The sequence below is a fragment of the Talpa occidentalis genome, unplaced genomic scaffold (genome assembly GCF_014898055.3).
Source record: "Talpa occidentalis isolate TD23 unplaced genomic scaffold, MPIMG_talOcc4v2.1 talOcc4.4, whole genome shotgun sequence".
Classification (NCBI taxonomy): Eukaryota; Metazoa; Chordata; class Mammalia; order Eulipotyphla; family Talpidae; genus Talpa; species Talpa occidentalis.
The window spans coordinates 7996074-8017783 of NW_023604295.1; the positions used below are offsets into that span (position 1 = coordinate 7996074).

General features: G+C 48.0%; 1 protein-coding gene across 1 annotated transcript in view; it reads right to left on the reverse strand.

The window, feature by feature from the left end:
• Positions 1-13956: 13956 nt before the first annotated feature.
• HUNK (hormonally up-regulated Neu-associated kinase) overlaps positions 13957-21710 on the reverse strand; it is a 99228-nt gene continuing 91474 nt past the window's right edge. The window contains exon 11 of the mRNA XM_037525035.2: positions 13957-20572. Coding sequence (XP_037380932.1) covers positions 19926-20572 — 647 coding nt within the window. The 3' untranslated portion in view covers positions 13957-19925. The remainder of the gene's footprint in view (positions 20573-21710) is intronic.

The window sequence follows — 21710 nt, forward strand, 5'->3', positions numbered from 1 at the left end:
ACTCAAAGAACCTGTGTCCACCTTCCGCCTTCCATCATCTCCTACGCCTTCTCCTTATCTCCGTAATAAAACCCAGTAATTCCAAACTGGTTCTAGGAAATACTGATGGAAATAGACATTGACCGAAGGCTCTGGGAGAAATGTAAACGACCCGTATCTATAAGGTGTTCAGCCTCCCTAGCAACTCCAGCAATCCTAAGAACCGCAATACAATTTCTTGGTAGGGTTTGAAACAACTCAAGGAGGTGGTCTCAACGCTTTCCAAATAAGGAAAACTTATGACTCTTTGGGGATTTCTCAAGACATAAATGATCATGATTTTAGAGGGCTCTTTTTTTTTTTAAATGAAAGTGAAATAATAGTATTATACCAACAAAAGTTGCAGGTATTTGGGAATTTAATAAAAAACATAGTATCTGGGATTTATTGAAATCATAACTCAAGGCAGCTTATGAGATGACAGTTCTTTTCTCTTTGCCATCGGTCATGTGGAGATTTCATTGGGAGAAATCAGAGCCGACAACCAGCCTCAAGTTTTGCAGAAGGAAAAGATCCTGTTTCCATGTCCCCCAGATCATTCTCTTTCTTCTTCTCTCAACTCACCGCTCTCCTCACTTTTGCCCTCGTACCTACTTTTGCCCATTTGTGCATGTCCACTAGAGTCGAGGCAATAAACTAATGAACTGTCAAACCCCAGCACCTTCTTTGTGGTGCTTTCTCTATCACTCTCCAGAGAAAACCGAGAAGTGGAGGTTCAGCTGAGAGCTATCTGGCAGTTCATCCCTTCTGAGATGAACTGAAAACAACCTAACATCATCATAAAACAGAATAAATGTCCACAGGTTCTCTCCCTCCTTTACTTGTGCAAGGACCGACTTTGGTGTATTCCCTGCACCCAGCTCTGCTCTCCCTCTCAGCACCCCAATCCAGGCAATTGGGCTCAAGAATCTCCAGGACACAGGAAACCCAGTGGCCCTCTGGCCTCACAGTCTGGGGACCATGACCCCCACCAGACTCCTCCCTCGAGTCCACTCCCAGCAGGGTTGCCATGGATCCTCCAGGGACTCTGAGAAGCCCACATTATATAAAACTTATGGGGAGGTTTTGTGACAGGATCCAACATTTTTGTTATGTGTTTGTATTTTGTTAAGTAGAGAAAGCTGATGGGTGCAGAGATCGCATATGCCATTTAAAAGGGGAAAAAAGCTTTAAAAACTCCCATATTCTTGATTATTGTACCATGGTTATAGAAGATGTGATCACTGGGCACACCCAGTAGGACGGCTATTATAAAAACAAAACAGAACAGAATATAGCAAGTATGGGCAGGAACGTGGAGGAATTGAAAGCCTTGTGCATTGCCAGTGAGACTATAAAATGGTGCCACAGCAGTTCACAAAAACTAAGCATAGAATTACCACATGATCCAGCAATTCCACTTCTGGGTGAAGACCCAGAAGACCTGACAGCAGGATCTTGGAAAGATCCCATGTTCATGGCAGCATCATTCACCATGGCCAAGGGTGGGCGCAACCCCCATATCCAGGAGTGGATGACTGGATCAATAAATCATGGTCTATCTACACAATGAAGTATTATTCAGCCTCCAAAAAGGAAGGACATTCTGTCACACGTTCCAACATAGATGAAGCCTGAGGACATGATACTGTGTAAACTCATCACAAAAGGACAAATGCGGTTTGATTCCACTTAGATAAGGCTCTAGCAAGTCAAAATCAGAGAGAGGAAATAGAAGGATGGCTGCCAGAAGCCAGGGAGGGGTCACGGCCAGTTATTATTTAATGAAGGCAAAGCTTCAGTTCTGTCATGCGAGAAGAGTTCCAGAGTCGATGCAGGAGATATCTTTAGCCACTGAGCTGGACTCTTGGAAATGGTTACAGTGACCATTGATGTTAAGTATATTTTACCACAACTCTAAGAATTAAAAGAAGATGTTATTACTGGGGAAACTACTCTACCTTGCAACTTATATGTGCCTGAAATTATTTCAAAATAAAAAGTTTAAAAGTAATGATAAGTGAGCAAACCATAAAGAGGGAGGGTATGTACTTATGAACAAATTAGGAAAATAGGAAAAAATCAGAAGGGGCTACACCAAGTGTTTTTAGGCCATGGGACTTAGGAGGGAACAATTTTCCCTTTTTTCTTTTCTTCTGGCCTTGCTAAGATGCAACCGGACTAATAAGAAAGAAAATTTTTTGTTTTTCAAAAGTCCCCAGCTATTTTCCTAGATCCACAGAGAAATGGCTCTTTTGACATTCAAGAGCCAAAACAGAGTCTTAAGATCCCCAGCAACTCCCACCACATTTATTTATAAATATTTATAGATTGATAAATCTATATTTATGGATGAAAATAAATTTTTCTTGAAGGAATTACAATCACCAGTGTGCTAATCAGCAGTGAGATGAAGACCAGACAGACCAATTGCTGAAAAGCAAACAAAGCCTCCACCAGAGCCCAGGGCTGGAGGGGCCGGAGGGAGACACGATACTGTGAGCAGGAGGGGGCCTCTTGTCAAGACCAGACAGGCTTGACGTGGACAGCCAGGAAGCTTTTCTGGGAAGTTCCATCACTCTTCTGGTGTCCTTCCTCAGACCCTGCATCCCTTCTTTCCACCCATCTCAGCAACCCAGCCCACCCCATACACATCAGAGAAAGTTTTTCTTAAGAGGAAAAGTCACTTTTGGAAAGTTCGAGCTAAAATTCTCTTCTCCTAGCTAACTGGCAATTATGAGTTAAATTATGTGCGCCACCCCCGCCCCGCCCCAAATCCCTCTGAAAAGAGCTAAGTTGGAGTCCTAACCCCCAGTGTTCAGTGCTTTTAAGAACTTACTCTTCTTGCTACTCTTCTAGACACAAGTAGAAACGCCTCTTCTAAGGGTTAAAACAGAGCCTTGTCTTGAAATCTCCAGCAATGCATATTTTTATTCTCAATCTTATTTGGAAATAGGGTCTCTGTAGAGATGATCAAGTTAAAATGAGGTCAGTCAGGTGGCTCAAATCTTTATAAAGGAAACAGAGCCAGGCTCAGAGGGACGACGAGGGAAGAAATGGCAAGTCGGGGCATCCACCAGCCCAGGAAGGCACCAGGAGCTGGATAGATTACTCTTGAAGCTTTGGAAGCCTCCAGAACCATGAGACAATACATCTCTGCCATGTGAGCCGCCCCCACTGGGGTGCTTTGTTCAGCCGCCCTAGGCCATCCACACCAGCCTTCGTCGCTTCTTCCAAGCCGGCTGCTTTCGCAACAAGCTCTCGCTTCACCTCCAATGGACAGCGTCTCCCTTTGGATTCGGCCATTGTTATTTTCCGCTTTCCTTCCCAGACCCAAATCTGAAATGATTGTTTTCCCATTTGTGCCTTAAAGACATGAGTTTGTATTGTGCTCCCCTGGGATTTCAAAACACATTCGAGATCTGCCCCCAACCCTCACCCCCAAATGCATGTCTTACCACTTAGAAGCAAGTACTATTGGAAAAGACCCTTCTTTCCCCCTTGCTATTTTTATTTTTACAGATATCTGATCTGCAAGATAAGGTGCATGGGAGGGGTTTTAGCAGTTTAATGAATTTTTAATTGAGAAGGTAGTTTAATAGTCTACTCATTAGTCTTTCTGGGAAAGCCATTAGAAACATACAGGGTCCTATTAAGCAATAGAATCCATTGACCGACAGGATTTTGGAGAGCTTAGCTTCTGTATTCCCACCTCTGCCCAGAAAAGGGGCAGGCTCTGCAGCCCCCAGGACAGTCGGGCATCCAGGCCTATCCCTCTCTCCTCCTACCTAGATCCCAGGACACCGTGGCCCTCCCTGGGGACTAACTACCTCTATGGAGTCAGAGAGCCTGGGGGAGGTGCAAACCCCACTTCTGGAATATTTGGCAGATAGGACAGTGCACAGACCTCCCTTCCCATCAGGGTAGTTCCCTACCGACCAGGCTTGCTACTTCTGAAAGAGGGCGGGGAGTGAGACCGCATTCCAGGGCTTAGAAGTCAGAGGAGCGAGACTTGTTTGAGATTTTGCTGTCAGCAGAAGGAAAACCACGAGAGTCTGGCTCCAGGAAGCTGAGGCTTCTGTGGTCAGAAGGTGGCCAGACCTCCCACTCCAGCTGCGCTTGGGCTCTCAAGGGTGAGAGGGGGGCCCTCTCTTTTGATGGCACCAGCTTGGTTATTATTTCCAGCACATTTCCTTTGTGCAGTCACTCCCGTGGGCGCAGACCACCCTGAACGCATGTGGGAGAAGAAAAGCTTGCGCATTGCGCACATTGGCGATGACAGATGGGCTTCCCCATCAGCCTGGGCTGCCCTTCACCTCTTTTTCCAGAGTGGGGCCCTGGGATGAAGGCCAGTTCCCCTCTGTCCCTGGAGCCTTGAGGTTTGCTTTGCCTGGGCTACGAGGATATCTGCCCAGAGCAGTTCTGTGTGTGTAAATGTGGGGCCTTTCAGACATTCTGGACTCTTCCGTTGCACTGTGTGTTTCCCTCAGCCACACAGCGGGTGGGTTTGGGAGTGGTCAGTGTGACATTGTGCAGCTCCAGGGGCCCGGGGCAAGCTAGGTCTTGCAGGATCCCTCACCTTTGCTTTGCCTGGTTCTCAGCCGTGCCCGGTGGAAAGGCAAGCCAGGCTGACAAGCCACGCTCAGCTACATCTTCCCATAGAGAAATGGTAGTCCACAGCAGAGCTTTTGACCTTGCAAAAGGAGCTGCAAGCAGAGCTGGAACAGAGCTTCAGTTGTTAGGAATCCACAGGATGTGGAGTTGCACCCACAGGCTCTTCTGGGATGGGGGACAACTCCAGGAGGCAAAGGAGAAGTTTTTTTAGTGCCCATCCCTTGTGGAAGAGTGATTTCTGGCCCAAGGTGAGATTGTCCTTTCAGTTGAGAAGGATGCAGAGGTAGGCCAGGTGAGAAGGGCAGAAGGGCTGGTAGCTCAGCCATCGGGACCACCTGTTCTTGCCTCCTCTAGTGGGAGCCAAAGGGAAGGTTGCTGGGGGCCTCCTTGGTGGCGCAGTGGGTTGAACGCAGCGCTGTGAAGCTGTCCACAGCCTCTGCAACATGGGTGCCAGCCAGGGAGCTACCCACATGGTGCGGCAGGCCTCTTCTGTCTCGCCCACTGCTCCCCTCAGCAGTGTATTTCGTCAATCTGCCTGTTCTGTTCTCCACTCTGTCTCTGGTGAATCCTCTCACCCTCCCGTGCCTCTAGCCTGTACCCCAACTATTGTATAAATAAAAAAAAATCTTTCCTTTAAAAAAAAACCCCAAAAAACAAAGGGGAGGCTGCTGATGGGTGTCTGGAGTGAGGAGGAAGCGGGTTGGTGTTTCCACCCCCTGCTCTGTGTCCGGCAGCCATACCATGGCTTCCCAGATGGAAGGGTAGCAGGCAAAATAAAAGAAAGAAATGAAAACCAAAAAATAAATATTTTATTATGTATCTAAGTATTTAATAATTATTTAATATTTAATGACTTATTGAGGTTGCTTCACAACACTATATATGTTCTCAGGACATAGGTCACCATATCACACCCACCACCTCCCCCACACGCCTCACCTCCCCCACAAGTACTGAGTCCCTCCCCCCTTTGCTCCCACCCGTCTCTCCTTCTCTGGTAGCCTCAGCTCAACAATCAGATTTCTAGCATTTGTTTTATTTTGTTTTTGTCAGATTCTTTGCTGTGGTTTTTATATTCCGCCTATGAGTGGAGTCATCCGGTATTTGTCTTTCTCCTTTTGACTTATTTCACTTAGCACCATTCCTTCCAATTCCATCAATGTCATCCTAAATGGCAAGATTTCATCTTTTTAATAGCTGAGCCGTCTTCCATTACCACATACATACCGCATCTTACTATCTGCTCCTCTGATGGGCACTTCGGTTGGTTCCATAATTTGGCTATTGTAAGTGGGGCTGCAATGGACATAGGAATGTGTACGCCCTTTCAAATGAATGTCTTTGCATACTTTCTGCAGATACCTAGGAGTGGAATTGCTGGGCCACATGGTAGATCTATTTTTCATGTTTTGAGAAACCTCCATAGTGTTCTCCATAGGGGTTATGGCAATTTCCCAGAGAAGTCAGGGGGCACTCAGAGAAGTGGAGAGAGAGAGATTTATTTGTCACACCGGCAGGCTCAGTGGGATAGCTCCCCAAAAGTCGGAGCCCCAAATTGCAGGAATGGTAACGTTTTATACAGTTTGTATGAGGAAGCTTGTCACACCATCCATCATAGACTATTATTTGGGAAGGGGTCAAGGTAGCCATAGCTACTACTGTGGGTAAGCAGCACATGCAGGAACTTTCCACTCCAGCAAGCAGCAGAGTCCAAACAGCAGACTTAGCAACTTCCTGCTTCATAGGGGCTGGACCAGTTTACATTCCCACTAACAGTGCACGAGGCTCCTTTCTCCCCACATCCTCGCCAATACTTGTTTCTGATCTTTCTGATGTGGGCCGTTCTCACCCATACGAGGTGGTATCTCATGGTGGTTTTGATCTGCATTTCCCTGATGACTAGTGATGATTTTTTTCATATGCCTGTAAGTCATCTCGATGCCTTCTTTGGAGAAGGGTTTGTTTAGCTCTCTGCCGATTTTTTTTTTTAAGATTTATTTATTTATTTATACAAGCACTGGGTACAGTCAGAAGCGTGGGTGGGTGAGAGAATTCACCAGAGTCAGAGAGGAGAGCAGAGCAGGCAAACTGACGAACTACACTGCTGAGGGGAGCAGTGGGTGAGACTGGAGAGGTCTGCGCGCCATGTGGGACCCTCTCTGGCGGCCGGGGATTGAACCATCGCTAGAGAGGCTGCAGGCAGCTTTGCAACCCAGCGCTCAACCGCTGCACCACAGGGGAGGCCCTCTCTGTCGATTTTTTGATTGGGTTCTTTGTTTTCTTTTTTGAGTTGCATGAATTCTTTGTATATTTTGGATATTAACCCCTTGTCTGATGTATGATATACAAACTTTTCCTCCAAATTCAGTAGGGCTCAAAGATGGATCTTAAAGGGACTTGCGTTGACCTGTGCTTGCCAAGTAGCAGCCATTTCTCATGCCAAGCAGGCAGGTCTGCATAGTGCATGGAAGACAGGCTGTGGCTTCACATTTGAGTAAAATGGTAGTAGAAAATGCGAGCAAAAAGTCTCCAGTTTTGTAAAAAAGCAAAACAATGGGGAAGTTAGATACTTGCTATACTCAAAAGAAGCATTTGGAGAAAAAACAAAATGACAGGCAGCAAAGAAGAGAGTTTCTGATTGTCACGGAAGGTTTAAGAAAGGAAAGGGGCGGCTCAGTGATGGTGCACAAAGGAGTTGCCTCAACACTCACCAGAGAAGTGGAGAGGGAGGGGCTGCAAGGTGGGAATGTCAGGCGGCTGAGTGTGACTTTCAGATTCAAGCAAAACTGAACACCAGGAAAGTGTCTGTGAAAAATTGCCAAGGATTTTGAACCATGAACTCAGAACTAAAAAGTCTTGGCATTTAGTCTGACTTTTATAGGGGGGTTGAAACACCTTCAAAAGCCCATATTTTTTGAGAAAAATGGTAACTGATCACAGAACATAGTGTTTCTATCATGATCCAGAAGTAAAGCATCAACGTCTGCAGCGAAAACTTCAACATCCCTAAGACTTAGGGAAAACACCCACTTCCAAAGCACAAGTGAAAAAAAGCGTTCGTTTGTAACATCATGACATTGTTTGTGCTCAGGGCAGCACAGAAGGAGAGAGTCCATCAATTTTTTTATGCATAAATGTGAAAGTGATTGGAAAATGTCAAATAGTTCTTTAAAAGAACTCTGGTAATGATTTGCTTCTCAGCCATGATAATGTTCCAGCTCACTTACTCTCTGTCACCGTTTTTGATGAAAGATATTATTTAACCGGTGTGATTACAAGCTGTGTCACCAGATATGACTCTAAATGACACATGGTGCTTAAATACTTTTAAAATCCACTCACACTGGGCCTCCCTGGTGGCGCAAGGGGTTAAAGTCTCAGCACTAGGAAGCTATCGGCAGCCACTGAAACACAAGTTCCATCCCCTGCTAGGGACTGACCCACATGGCACAGCAGACCTCTCCTGTCTTGCCTGCTGCTCCCCTCAGCAGTGTATTTCAGTAGATCTGCCAGTTCTGTTCCCCACTCTGTCTCTGGTGACTCCTTTCACCCCCCACACCTCTGGCCTACACCCCAGCTCTTGTATGCATAAATAAATAAATCTTAAAAAAAATAAAATCCACTCACCAACGAATTGGACTTGCCACTGTTGGCAGCATTGTAAAGATCACAAGCAGGGCTTCTTAGAGAAGTGGCTGATGATAGGACTTTCGTAGGGAGAATGCAAGATGAGCCCAGAGCACCTTGCAGCGGCAGAAAGCAGGGAAATGCACTCCCCCCCAAAACGGAAGGGAGCTTGTCAGAGTGACACAGGAATCAGCCTGAAAGTACTCCCAATGGCCAACGCTGCAACAATTTGAGAAGCAAAGTAAATGACCTGAAATATAATGACCTAAAATATAACACAAATATCCACGAGTCTATACCGGTATAAACACATGGTTGAATAAATAAATAAATAGGGGTGGGGAGAAGAAACCCACCCTTCCTTTCTCCCTCCCTCCCTTCCTACTTGAAGCAGAGATTGTTCTTTTGTTGCTGTGCTGGCTTTCCTAGGCTGGGGCCAGTGGGGTGCTAGGGAGTGGAAGATGACAGATTGGGAGAAACCGAATGTCCCAGCTGATGCCAGTGTCTCCTGGAACATCCCCCTCCCACAGGGGAGATTTCTTCCATCTCAGAGCAGGGACTTTCCCCTGGCAAACTCAGCCAGCCTAGCTCTCCCCTCACCTCTGCTCTGCTTAGCCCAAAAGTAACAGGGAGCATGGAGAGCCAGCCATTATCTGATACGATCCCAAATACCTACTTTAAACAACTTGTTAAAATGCTCCCGTGAAAGGGAGGAAAGAATTTGGTTCCTTATCAAATCTGGGTTCCAGTCTCAGGGCTACCACTTACCAGTCTCCATTTACCCAGAGAGAGAGAGAGCAACACCTGCCTCGCAAGCTGCAGGGTGTACAAAGGGATGTGGAAAAAGCCCAGTGCACACAGTAGGTGCACACAGTAGGTGTGCCCTCTCAGCACATACTGGGGAGTAGGTACTACATTTAACCACTGGGGTGGTTTATCGGTTGCCCCTTTGGGCCCGGCCATTGCTCCCTGATTATGCCACTCCCATGGAGCGGGGGCCAGCAGAGACATCTTTCTTAATAATTTTTTTAAATAATGTATGCAATATTCCCTCCTCTAGGAGGTGGAGTTCAATTTCCAGCTCTTCCCACTTAAGGGTGGAGAGGACTTAAGTCACTGACTTCCAAAGGCTGGAGTAGAGAACGGGCAAAACAGGAAATTGATGATAGAGAAACCTGGCAAATTCTCCCTTCACAAGTGATCAAGGTTAATGTCACCAAGTGATGTCATTTGTCTCTCTTGAATGGACTCCCCGCTATGATGTCAGGAGAAGGCATGTCACCTCTGTGACACTGTTTATAATCATGATGAAATTAGGAAGATCAGCAGACAGACCCAGAATAGGAGACATTTTATAGGACATCTGACCAGCGCTCCTTATGATTCTCAATGTCATCAAAAGAAAAAAAAAATAATACACTGAGAAATTGTCACAGACCAGAGAACACTGGGGGAGGCAGGACAACTAAATGCCATGTGGTGCCCTGGATCAGATCCTGGAACAGAAAGAGGACATTCATGGGGAAGGCTGGTGACATCCAAAGAAAGTCTGGAGTTTAGATCCTAGTAATGCATCAACGTCAGTCTTGCTTCTAACAGATGTGCCCCGGTCACGTAAGACATTAATAAGGGGGGACTAGGGCGAGGGGCATGTGGGAACTCTCTGTACTTTCTTTGCAACTTTTCCGTAAATCTTAAATTTTTCCAAATAAAAAGTACATTTTTTTTTCCCTACAGAAAAGGACATGATGAATTCCAAGGGCATTTCCAAAATAGAATAGCACAAAAGAATTTTTGAAAAATGGCAGCAATGCTAGAACATGTGTCCCCTCTCTCAGGGGCCTGAACTTGACTCTATTTTTGTTTTATTTCAGGGAGAAATATGCCCCTAAAGAGTGAGGCAACTTGTCTGCAGCTTCGGACCCTGGCTCCTTGACTTCATGTCAAAGCACAGCCGCCCACACACTCACTTTGTACCAGACTGTTCTTCGTTAGCTATTTAACCCTCTTACCCCAGATTCCTATTTTGCAGATGGTTCCCAACTTGACTATCTTCCATGGCACCACGCTAAGTGGCAGGAGAAAAAGAGTGGGTTTCCTGCCCCCCAGGTGGGGATGGCACTCCAGGTGGGGATGGCACCGAGGGCCCTGCTAGCCCTCCATCTTTGGAAGGTGGGACTAGCGAGAATTATGAAGCTTTTCCACTCCTCGGCCTGCCTTTGAGTCTCTGCCAAAGGCTCTGACTCCCTTGCTATGGGCAACTCTGACAAGTAGCCTCTGTTCACATCAGAAATTGATTTCTCACACCTGCAGAGGCTGGACGTCTAAGATCAAGGTGCTGGCCAGGTGGGTTTCATCCTGAGACTCCACCCCTTGCTTGTGGACAGCCCGTGTCTGCATGTGGTCTCTTCTCTGTGTGACCAAATTTCTTATACAGGAAGATACCAGTCAGGTGGGATTAGATCCACCCTAACAGTGGCCTCATTTTAACTTAATTAGCTCTTTAAAGACCTTCCTCCCCTTCCGAATACATTTACATCCTGACCTCTGGAGTTTGACAAACATGTCTTATTTCTCAAAATGGGGGTTTAGCGCTCCCCTCTGAATTTGGGGAGGGTGCAATTCAGACCATCACAGTGGGGAAGTGACGAGGTCAGCTGGGGTGAGGCAGAGCGTGTGAATGCAGTCTTGATGAGCCCTTATAAAAATGCACTATCTGTTTACGGCTTCAGATGGCCTGTGTGCAACACAGCTGGGCTCCAGGGCTGGCAAGAAATGTCAATGAGGATAACAGAGTATTTCAGAGTCAAGATTAGGACACGATGAGTTTGGGCCTCAGTAGCCTGGCCTAGTGAACAGCTGTGTGTGGGTGGAGGGGGCAGAGTAGGTAACTGTCCAGCTTCTCTCATAGTTGCCTTATCTTCTTGCCAAATTTCCATAAGGTCACCCAAGAAAACAGTCAAATGGACATCCATGCATTTGACAGTCGGGGACATGGCTGCAGCACACAACTGAGGTAGCCAAGGATCCAATGGCAGGAGGGTGTCTGGCTTCAGCTGCTAAGTATGTTGGCACCCAAAGTTAGAGTCTTTGTTTCCCAAGTCCTCCATTTGTCCATTTAAAGTGTAGTTGAGGGTTTTTTTTTTTTTTTTTTTGTGTTCGAGGGAAGTACTTTTCCTTTTCCTTAGGTCCCTTAGATTAGTCCACTAATCTAAGTCATGTAACTCTTTCAACATTTACCCTCAGCCTTATTCATTCATCAGTCCACTCAACCACCCATTCATCCATCCATCCACCCACCCATACATACACTCACCCATGCATGCACCCATACATCTACTTATACATCCACCCATCCATATAAGCATCCATTCACCTTCCCATCCACCTACACTCCCACCCATCGATACACACCATCGCCATCTACCCATGCACCCACCCATCCATGGGTACCCACCCATATATAGACCCACTCATGTAGCTTTCCATCCATCCATCCATCCATCCACCATCCATCCATCCGTCTATGCATGCATGTGTTTAGATATGTGGATATAGACACAAAGATGAGTAAAACAGCATCCCAGAGCTCTGAAAGACACAGCAATGTGTTAACGATTATCACACAGTATACTTGGTGCTACAAAATACATACCTAGGAGGACTCGGAGGAAGGTGAGAGTCATGTTTGGGATGGTAGAGAGAGAGAATAACTACACATACCCTTCAAACACTTCTCACATGTCAGCTTATTCTTTCTATTATAGTCATCACCATGTCCACCCTTTCTGTGGCTCCAAATTTGCAAAGAGTGAGTAGACCCCAGACATCATGACACCCTAAGCATTCCCAGACCCTGCTGTCATTCCAGGCTCTTCATTGGGGTTAGTGGAATGAGAACGGACGCTGGAGGCAGACGTGGCCACTGGCAGCATTGGTGTTGTATCAACACATCACACTGTTGCTAGTTCTTCACTGCATCATTTTCCCATATTGTCCTCAAATCTGCATCTGAAAGGGTTAACCCTGACCCCTGCTTCTTACAATTATTCCCTGAAATGTCCCAAAGCAGAGTGGCTGATGAGGCTTGGAGTCATAAGATTTACCCTGATTTCGTATTTAAATACATGACATGTGTTGAGTTAAAAAAAAAAAGTTTGTTCTTTTTTAAAATTAGCAGTGAGTGATAAAAACTGCTCCAAGTAGCTGCTACGTGCTTATCCTGAGCATCCTCTTTGTTAGTGTGCTCTTTGCAAGCTGCCCCAAACTCCTGGGGTGCTGAGCCGGGGCTGGCTGACCCTCAAGGTCCCCGCAAGCTCTGACAGCGAAAGGCTCCTGTAATTGAAATGGCGTGGGCGGAGGGCTCTGAATGGGCTCTTCTGAGCGCTCTGACTCAGATGGCACAATTCGTCTTTCAGCAGAGGGGACGCTCGTCCTGCCTGCGGGGACAGTGCGTCATTCAGGCCTGAGTGACGGCGAGGACGCCACGAGGCTGTGTTCCGCTGCCTGTCTGCTCTGCGTTTAGATTTGTTCCCTAGGATTCTGCGTAAGCTCTCTGTTCACAAGCAAGCATGAGCTCACTGAGAAGCCATTCACAAAGAGAAACAACTCGAATGGCAAGTGAATGGGATGCGGGGCCACGCTGACACACACGAGAAAGGGGTGAGGCTGAGCGTGGACTGGCAGGCTCCCCACCAGGCTGGCCTCACCTGGGACTGGGAACCGACCCCAGAAACCTACCAAGAGCAACACAGGAAGGACAGAGAAAGACCCAGGTCTCTTCTCCACCTTGAAATCCCCTGGGGTAAACCCTTGCCCCAGACGAACCCTAACCAGCTCGTTACAGTCGGGTGTCATGAAGGACACTCGGTCAACGATGGGTGAGCTGGAGGATGGCGTTCCTGACGGGCTACACCGCCAGCCTAGGTGTGTAGGGACTGAGCACCTGGGTTTGTGTAATTACGCCCTGACGTTCACACAATGAATTGCCAGCAATGCATTTCTCAGAATAGGCTGCTGTGGCTCCATGACACGTGACTGTCCTATTATCAATGGTTTCTGCGTCCAGACAAGCCCAGAAATGGCAAAAGGTGTTCCTTCTCCTTTATTCAGGTGGTGAGTTCCCAAAATGAATACCTGTGGGGGATAGGGCAGAAGTCCTGGCTCTGTGAACTGGACAAGTGACCTACCACACCAGTGAAGCAGGCACAGGGCACTTCCAGACCCTTGCAGGCACGACGGCAGCAGCTGGCCGGGACTCTGGGACCTGCTGTCATATACCCACCAGGTAAAGATCTGCCCACCAGCTAGTAGTGGTTTTTTAAAGGATTGTGGAAAAAAAAATAAATGAACTGAAAACACAAAGTATGCAACAGACAGCATGGGAGCTGGCTAAGGATAAAATATTTACTGTCTACAAAAAAAGTTTGTGGATATCCAGATTAAAGGAAGTAACAGACTTGAAAAGAACTGGCACCGAGTCTAATACACAGGGGACATTTAGAAAAGGTGGGATTTCATGCCAAACATAAAACGAAAGAGAGAACGTTCTGGGAGTAATTTAGTTGTCAGAAAAGGATAAATGGAATTCAGCATATGGGACAAAATGTGTAAGATCTGTAGAATGCATAAATGTTTCTATTCACCCTCTCTCCTTCCATGTTCGTCTATGAGGATTTATGTCCAAAGGCCCACAGACAGGTCATCTTAAACAATTTATTTTCTCACAGTCTGAGGCTGAAGTCCAAGGGCAAGATGGCGGTAGGTTTAGTCTCTCCCCTTAGTCGGAGGGGCCACCTCCCCCCATGTGGTCCTCACATGGCCATTCCTGTCTGGTGTCTGTGTTCACATGTCCTCTTCTTAGAGCGACACCATGGAGACGGGGTTAGGAGCCAACTTCATGGTGCTTATTCTAACTCACTCTACTCTTAGGGGTCCCATCTCCAAATACAGTCACAGAAGGAGATATTGGGGGTTCGTTTCAATATGTCAATCTGCAAATGGACATTGTCCAGCCTATAATGCCCCCCTTAAATGAAGTACTAATCACTAACAATGCTTCTCCCTTTCCTTAAAACAAAAATAATCCATGCACACTGAGATGTACTGTAATTTGTCCAACAACGGGAAAGGCCAGCTCACTTTTAGGGGACCTTTAAGAGACGCACACAGTTGGAAGGGGCATGGGCAGGCACTTTCACTTCAGACCAGCCATGAATTTGCTGCCTGAGTATGAGAAGCACGGCTCCTGGAACTTCTTGAGGTAGAGATATTTACTGCACCCTAAATCTCCATATGCTCCCCCACATTTCTCAGTCTTTTGTTCCAAGGCAGGTCCATATGAATGAATAGTTGCAGCCAGTATGGCTTCATTTGAGTGGATGGAGACGCATATTGGAAGCATCTTGAATCCCCGAGTCGCCACATAGAAGACAGCTGCTCTGGAATCAGCTGAGCTGCCTAAATATTTGTGTGAGGAATCACCTGTGAGAATGGCTTTATCCAAAAGGCAAGAACCAAGTGTTGGAAAGGATATGGAGAGAAGGGAACCCATATGCACAATTGGTGGGAATGCAAACTAGTGCAGCCATTGTGGAAAGCAGTACGGAGATTCCATATAGAAATTCCATTCAGTGTAGTTATCCCACTTTCAGACATTTACCCAAAAAATACAAAGATACTAATTCAAAGAGATATATGCACCCCCATGTTTATTTCAGCATTATTCACAATAGCCAAAAATTGCAAACAACCACAGGGCCCAGCAACAGACTAATGGATAAATAGATGTGATTTCTAAACACAGGGGAATACTATACAGCTATAAAAAGATGAAACCCTGACATTTGCATTACATGGATGGACTTAGAGGAAACAAATAGATGAATAAAACAAAAATAAACTTTTGGACTATGGGGTCAGTGGTGGTTGCCAAAAGGGTAGAGGGTAGGAAGGTAAATTGGGACAAGAGATAATGGTATGGAGGACAGAATTAGATGTTTAGCAGTGAGCTTAATGTAGTACCTACTTGTGTTGATTCTCAATGATGCACACCTGAGACTTATTTAATGTTACCATGTCATGTTACTGCAAGTAAAAAAAATGTGTAAGAAGTAAGCCTTGATTGGGCAAGTCAGAGACTCTGGGTTTAATTTGCTATCATCATGAAGTCTAATCAGCTTAACACAGTGATGGCCCAAGATGAGATGCTTGCAGATGGAAGTTGGGGTGGGGAGGCACTCCTGCCTCAGACCTGCTGTGATTCACCGCCCGAGGACGAGAAGCCTGGTTCCTGATACAAGCCCATAACCTGCCCTTTTGAGCTAGTAGCAAGAACAGGAACAATATTTGTGTTATTCCTGCAGATTTCTAATGTCAGCCAAAGACATTCCTTTCTGAATAGCTTCTGGGCCATCTTCTGAGAAGAGAATCCATGGTGTAACTAGCTCAGGCCATATAAGAGCCTTTTGTTTGATTCCACCTGTAAATGATGCCGCTTCCTCCATGAATGTGCTGCCATTGTCCTGTGCAACGTGTTGTTGTCATTTTCATCTCGCTCAGCTCCAGTCAGTTCCTGAGCTTGCTCCACATCATGCTGCACTCAGTGCTCCTGGAGGTAGTTCCTCCAAACGCCTCCTCATCTGCATGCCCAAGTAACTGTGGACGCACGGGTGGGAGGGGATGGCGGCGCTGCAAGGCCCCCAGGCCCGCGGTGCCCCAGACATCAGATCTCAAAGATCACTGTATGTCCTGAGGACAGATCCCAGAAAAGAAGTACAAATACACACCCCATTTGTCTTTGGAACCAGATGTCTGAAAAGCTCCCTTGACAAATAAGCTGCCACAAATAATACACTCATTTACTACTCAGGAAATACACTCCTTTCATTGAAAAGTGATGACATTAAATTGAACCAGTTCCCAGTGCTGTTCTGCGTTATTCTGACTATGCCTAGCGGCACAGAGAGCACCCCCAAAGAAACAAAGGCAATAACCAAGGGGTTTCCAGACCTCACCCAAAATATCAGTCTTGCGATCTTTCTGGATTTGTCTCCCTTTATGACCGGGCTATATAGAAATGTTTTGTTGGTTTAATCTAGTGAAACCCAAAAGCCTTTTGATAGTTAAAGAAGAGACCCCGGCTACCCCAGGGTTGCTGCTTTCTTGGCAGATCTGTTAAGAGTCTTTCTCTGACTTCAAGAATCAAGGGTGTGTACACTGTGTGCTCAGAATGTCAAGCTGCACAAGGCTGAGAATGAGATAAAGACCTGATCCACATCGGGGCTTCAGAGATACATGTTGTGATAAGGCTTGATCTGCTGTTGACTTCCTATGTTCCTGGGGTCACACTCACTGACTGTTTTTGAGGGAGGAGCCCTGAGCCTGAACTGCCAACTCACTAGGGGACACTGGGAATGTGACAATGGGGACGTGTCCTTAAACCATTCAGGGCCCCGGCTTACTCTTTTTCGAAAGGTTGCAGTTGAGCCAGATAATCTCAGGTCTCTTTTTGTTCTCAGAAGCTCTGATTTCTAAAAGGAAACATCATCCTCAAAGCTAGATACTCATCCTGCTCCCCTGTCATCAAACTTGAGCAGAGCTTCCTGTGGTAGGAATGGTAAGCTCTCCCCTTCCAGCCAGGCCACCCTCCCAGCCACACCATACGGGGGACATGGGGTTGGAGCAAGACATCACACCTGAAGGGCACTCTGTGGACAGTGATGGATGAAAACAGACCGAACAACCCAAGCAAGCAATCTACACCCCCTCTCCATCCCACCTCATCGCCCCACTTGCCCTTCCTTCACGGAGGCTTAAACAAGACAAACACTAGAAGGAATATTCACAGTTGTCATTCTTCACAGGCGACTTTCAGAGTCTCCTTGGGAGATCCTGATCCCTCTCCTATGCCCCAAAAGAAAAATGCTGACTCATCTTGAATGGCCAGTCGCCATATGCCAAGCCAGATGGACTTTTGTAGACCTACATGTTACAAGTGAAATGAAGCAAGGACACTCGAGCAGAAAATGCCCCAAATGCCCCACAACCCAATTCCCACTTCCATCCAGTCAGTTGTTGGGCTAAGAATTTTATGTAGAAGATGGTACAACTATTTGCAATGGACTCGATGGTTTAAGATTTATCAGCAAAACAACGAAGCCATCAAGTGAGGGAAGCGTGTATTTCACAGTCATTATAAAAGTACATATATTTAGTAATGGTGACATAAACACAGTCCTTACCTATGACCAAAACAAACCATTGAAGCCGACTTCCCCCCCGGACGTCACGTGATGGTGGGTCAGTCATTTCCGTCAGTAAATACAGGCTGACTGAGTTCACAGGTGCAGACTAACGAGAAACAGTCACGGTCAAGTAGACAATAAACAGGCTTTGTACTTACCAAAGGGAGAGTCAAGTTTTCCATATAAATATAATAAAATAATAAACAATTTAACATTTCTTCTTTCATTCGATTTCATAGATTTGTCGGTGCTCACACTCACAAAAATACAGTTTGCTCCCTCCCTCACCTCCCTCACCTCTCACTGGGTTCAGAATAAACCTGAGTTCACAGTTCAGGGGCCCGTGGCAATGTGATCAGCTAACTGTAGACAAGCCTGCAGCTTGTTCTCGACGCATTCGGGAACGGGAAACGTGTTCCCCACGAGCTCACAGCGACACGGAAAGTAAAATACATGAAAGAGACAAAGGAACTAGAAATCACAAGGCACAGGTAACAGCCTGCCAGCCTGTAGGTTGCCCACTTGCAGCTGGAAACAATCTCAGAAAGGTTTCTCCACCACCCAGTGAGAACCAAACGTTTCAAGCCAAATGCAGAATCTTCTTGATACTTCTTTTCTCTCCTCTGCTTAGATAGCTCTATGTTTGATGGAAGGTTCTAGAACCCGGTCTGGAGTCATGCCAAGGAATAACACCAACAGGCAGGAGCCTGTCCCCCACCTAACAAGCCCGGGAATTGGGGTGATCCCCTCAATGGGGAAATAGCAGCTCTGTCTTGTCAAGGTCAGCCAGGACTGGGCAGGACAGTGGGTTTCAGGGTCAGTCAAATATCTGCTCTACTTGCTCAGTTGGAGACACGCAGAAGGCCACCACTGGCCAAAGGGAAAAGATGATGAAGCATCACTGCTCTCTGCCACAGGCTCACAGTCAGTGGGCTTAGTAGACTGGCCTTCAGGTGGCCCCCATAGTGGCTGCTGGTCACCCCTGGCTTAGTCACCAGTTGAAAACTCCAGGCCATTGCTATCCAAACTGGTTAGTTCTTTTTCCAATTCTGCTCATGACCAAGGGGTCCCTGCCATGCGCCAGGCCCCAACCCCATGTGGAGAGCACCCCAGGCAGGCCCAGCTGGACACGGTCAGACCACAAAGGGTCCACACACCGGCACACACAGGGACGGCACAGATACAGCACCGGAGACGCATCTTTGGTTCAATCCTTGGCAAAAGGTGTGAAGACAGAACATGGACTCAAAACCTGTGTGGGGAAGGGTGCCGTCCTCCAAGAAGACCCTGCTCTTATGGCACATGACCCTGCTGGGCATGCCTGTTCTACATGGTGCCCACAAACTAGCTGAGCTCTAAGCAATACTCATTTTCTTGGCAGCTTGAAAACCATATTGCACAGAGGAAACGGCTCCTCCTTGCCATCCATATCTGACCTGCACCACTTTCTCTCTTTGGAAACAATCCACTGGAACTATGTTCTAAACCTTCTGGAAGGATCAGGGCTGGGCTGATGGGATGGGAGAATGCAGGGAGGGTCTTGATCACACCCCTCCTGTAGGCCACCCAGAACATCATCCTGGGGGGAGCCCAAGTGCCTTCCACGCTCATCCTCTCATGGAATGTTCGGTGCAATTCCTTCTTATGTTTCCATCCAGGTTTTCTGAAATGATGTTGCTTCGATCTAAGGACATTACGTAAAGAAAAATCATCTTTGGAGAAGGTAAGTGGACCATTAGCAGGTTCCAGCCACAAAAACGAAAGAAAGTCTGGCAAACTCTTGCTTGGGGGGTGGGTGTCCCCTTTGAGCTTTTCCTTCACTCGGGGTCCCCACTAGTCGGTTGTCTCTGCCCAGCAGGGTTCTGCTCAGAGTGGGGCACTGCTGGATACTGGGGCACTTGCCTGGCTTCCTCGGAGGTTCCTGGGGTCCAGCACCCCTGTGGGGAGTCACTGCTATGAAGGAGGGGAGAGCAGGCCTGGGTGACCCTCTGAGCTGCTGCCCCAGTCCCGTGTGGCTGGCTGTCAGGACAACAATCCACCGAGAGGCACACGCAGCACAGAGTGAAGAAAGGTCTCCTAACAGCTGCAGTCTGGGGACCCCGGGCCTGCAGCTCCTCACCCTGAACCCAGCAGGGGAGGTGGGTGAAGGCCAGTGAGTGGGTGGGAGGAAGGAGGACATGACGACTGGAACTGGCCACACCAGGGCCAAGCCTCTGAGCGGCCTCTCTGCAGGTCCCTAAGTGAAAGGGGGCTAGGCAGGCCTGGGGTCTGTGGGTGCCAGCAGTTCCACAGTTGGGACACAGCACGGCAGGAGCTGGGGAGGCCAGGAAAGCTGCCTCCATGGAGTCTTCATACCCTCCAGGCTGGAGCTCTGTCCCATGGCGTCCCTCAGAGACACCCCCATCCTGCTGCTGGTCCAGGTTAACACTGGCCTTTGACACCATCAGCCATATCAAAGGAGAGGCTCACAGGGGCCATGGGCTGCAGAGGGGGCATGCTGGCTTCCAGGGGCCGGTCTGTGGTCGCCTGCAGGCTCTGATGCCGCTTCCTCAACATCTGTCCAATGCCCATCATGGGGAACCTGCCCCGGCTCTTGACGCAATTCGGGCTCCCCAGGGGCTGCGTGGGGCCATTGCTGGGAGCCGGAGGTGGGGCACAGACACCTTCCTCTTTGGGGGAGCTGTTCTTATCTTCGTGAGAAAAGGAGACCAGAGTGGAGTGGAGAGCTGACGGGCTTCCAGGCAGAAGGACTGGGGAGAGTGTTCGCTCACTGGGGTGTCCTCGAGCCAGACCCCCGGGGGAGCTTAGAATCCTATAGTGATGGGTCGGGGAGAGCAGTTCCACCTGGTCGTCACGATCCACAGACTCGAAGGAGCGCACCATCTCCAGCATCAAGGGGTCTTCCCTGGGGGGGATGCCCGTGTTTCCAGGCCCCTGCGGGGGGGACTCTGGCTTCTTGGAAATCCTGGGGGTTCTAGGAGGTGGGACGGGGATGAACTCCATGGAAGAAGAAGCCACACAATTGGAATCTGAGGTTTTGCGGAAAATATTGCGGCAGCCGAAGGAATCTGTACACCAAGAGAGCAAAGGAAATGGTGAGGAAGCCGCACCAACCATGCCCAGGGGCCCGTGCTGCCGCTGGCCAGCCTGGCTGGGGTAGCCTGTCGCCCGGCTGAGGGCAGCAGGAAGCAGCACCGGGAGTCCTGGCTACTCGGAGAGAGGTTTGGTCAGCACGTGACCCCCGACAGGGCCCAGAGAGGCTTTGTGGAATGTACGGGCCATCAGACTGGTGGCCGCAGCCTCCTGGGCTCCGATTCGCCTCCTGGCACCAGTCACATCTGCTCCCCTTTTGAGGCTTAAAATTCAGGACCCTGCCAAGGGCGTTTTGAATAAAAGAAGCACCTGCTCTCAATGGAACAGTTGCAAAGATGCCAGAAGCACATTAAGCAAAGTTCATGGGAAGCTCAAGTTGCTGAGGACCCTGGAATCGGGTGCTCAGATATTGAGGCTGGAAGAAGTGTTTTTCCTGTGACTTTATTTTTGTAATTGTAATTGTGGTAAAAAAAAAAAAACAAACCAAAAAAACAACATATAATGTGAAATGTACTTTCTTAGCCACTTTTAAAGGCACCCCAAAAAATAAATAAATAAAGGCACCGCTGAGTGGGGCTGAGCGCATTCACACTGGGATGTAGAACTCTCTTCATCCAGCAAAGCTGAAACTGTCCCCCTTAAACCACAGCTCCCCTGGGGCCCTGCTCCCAGCCCCTGGCCACCGCAGGCGCCTTGCGCAAGTGGACTCCTGCAGAATCTGTCCTTGGGTGGCGGCTCATTCGTCACCTGCTCAAGGTTCACCGCGATGAAGCAGGAGCAGACTTTTCCTTCCTGGGCTCCCTCATGACATCTGAATGGGGTGCGGCACCCACATTTCAGGCCACAAGCCAGTCCTCACTGCTTCTATCTCAAATCGGCACAGATGGGAATCGAGGTTTGCAAACTGTGCCAGAAAAGGAAGGGGACCTCCATACACATATCTGGAGTGGAGGGAAATAAAGCCAAGTTCACACCCAGCGAGCTCTGCCTTCACCTCCTTTCTCTTCCACCCCGTCGCGGCCCCACAGCAGAGCAAGCTGTGACGCCCGAGAGTGTGTGTGGGAGCACCAAGGGCGCGCAGACCCTCTCTGCCTTACGTAAACAAGACACCCA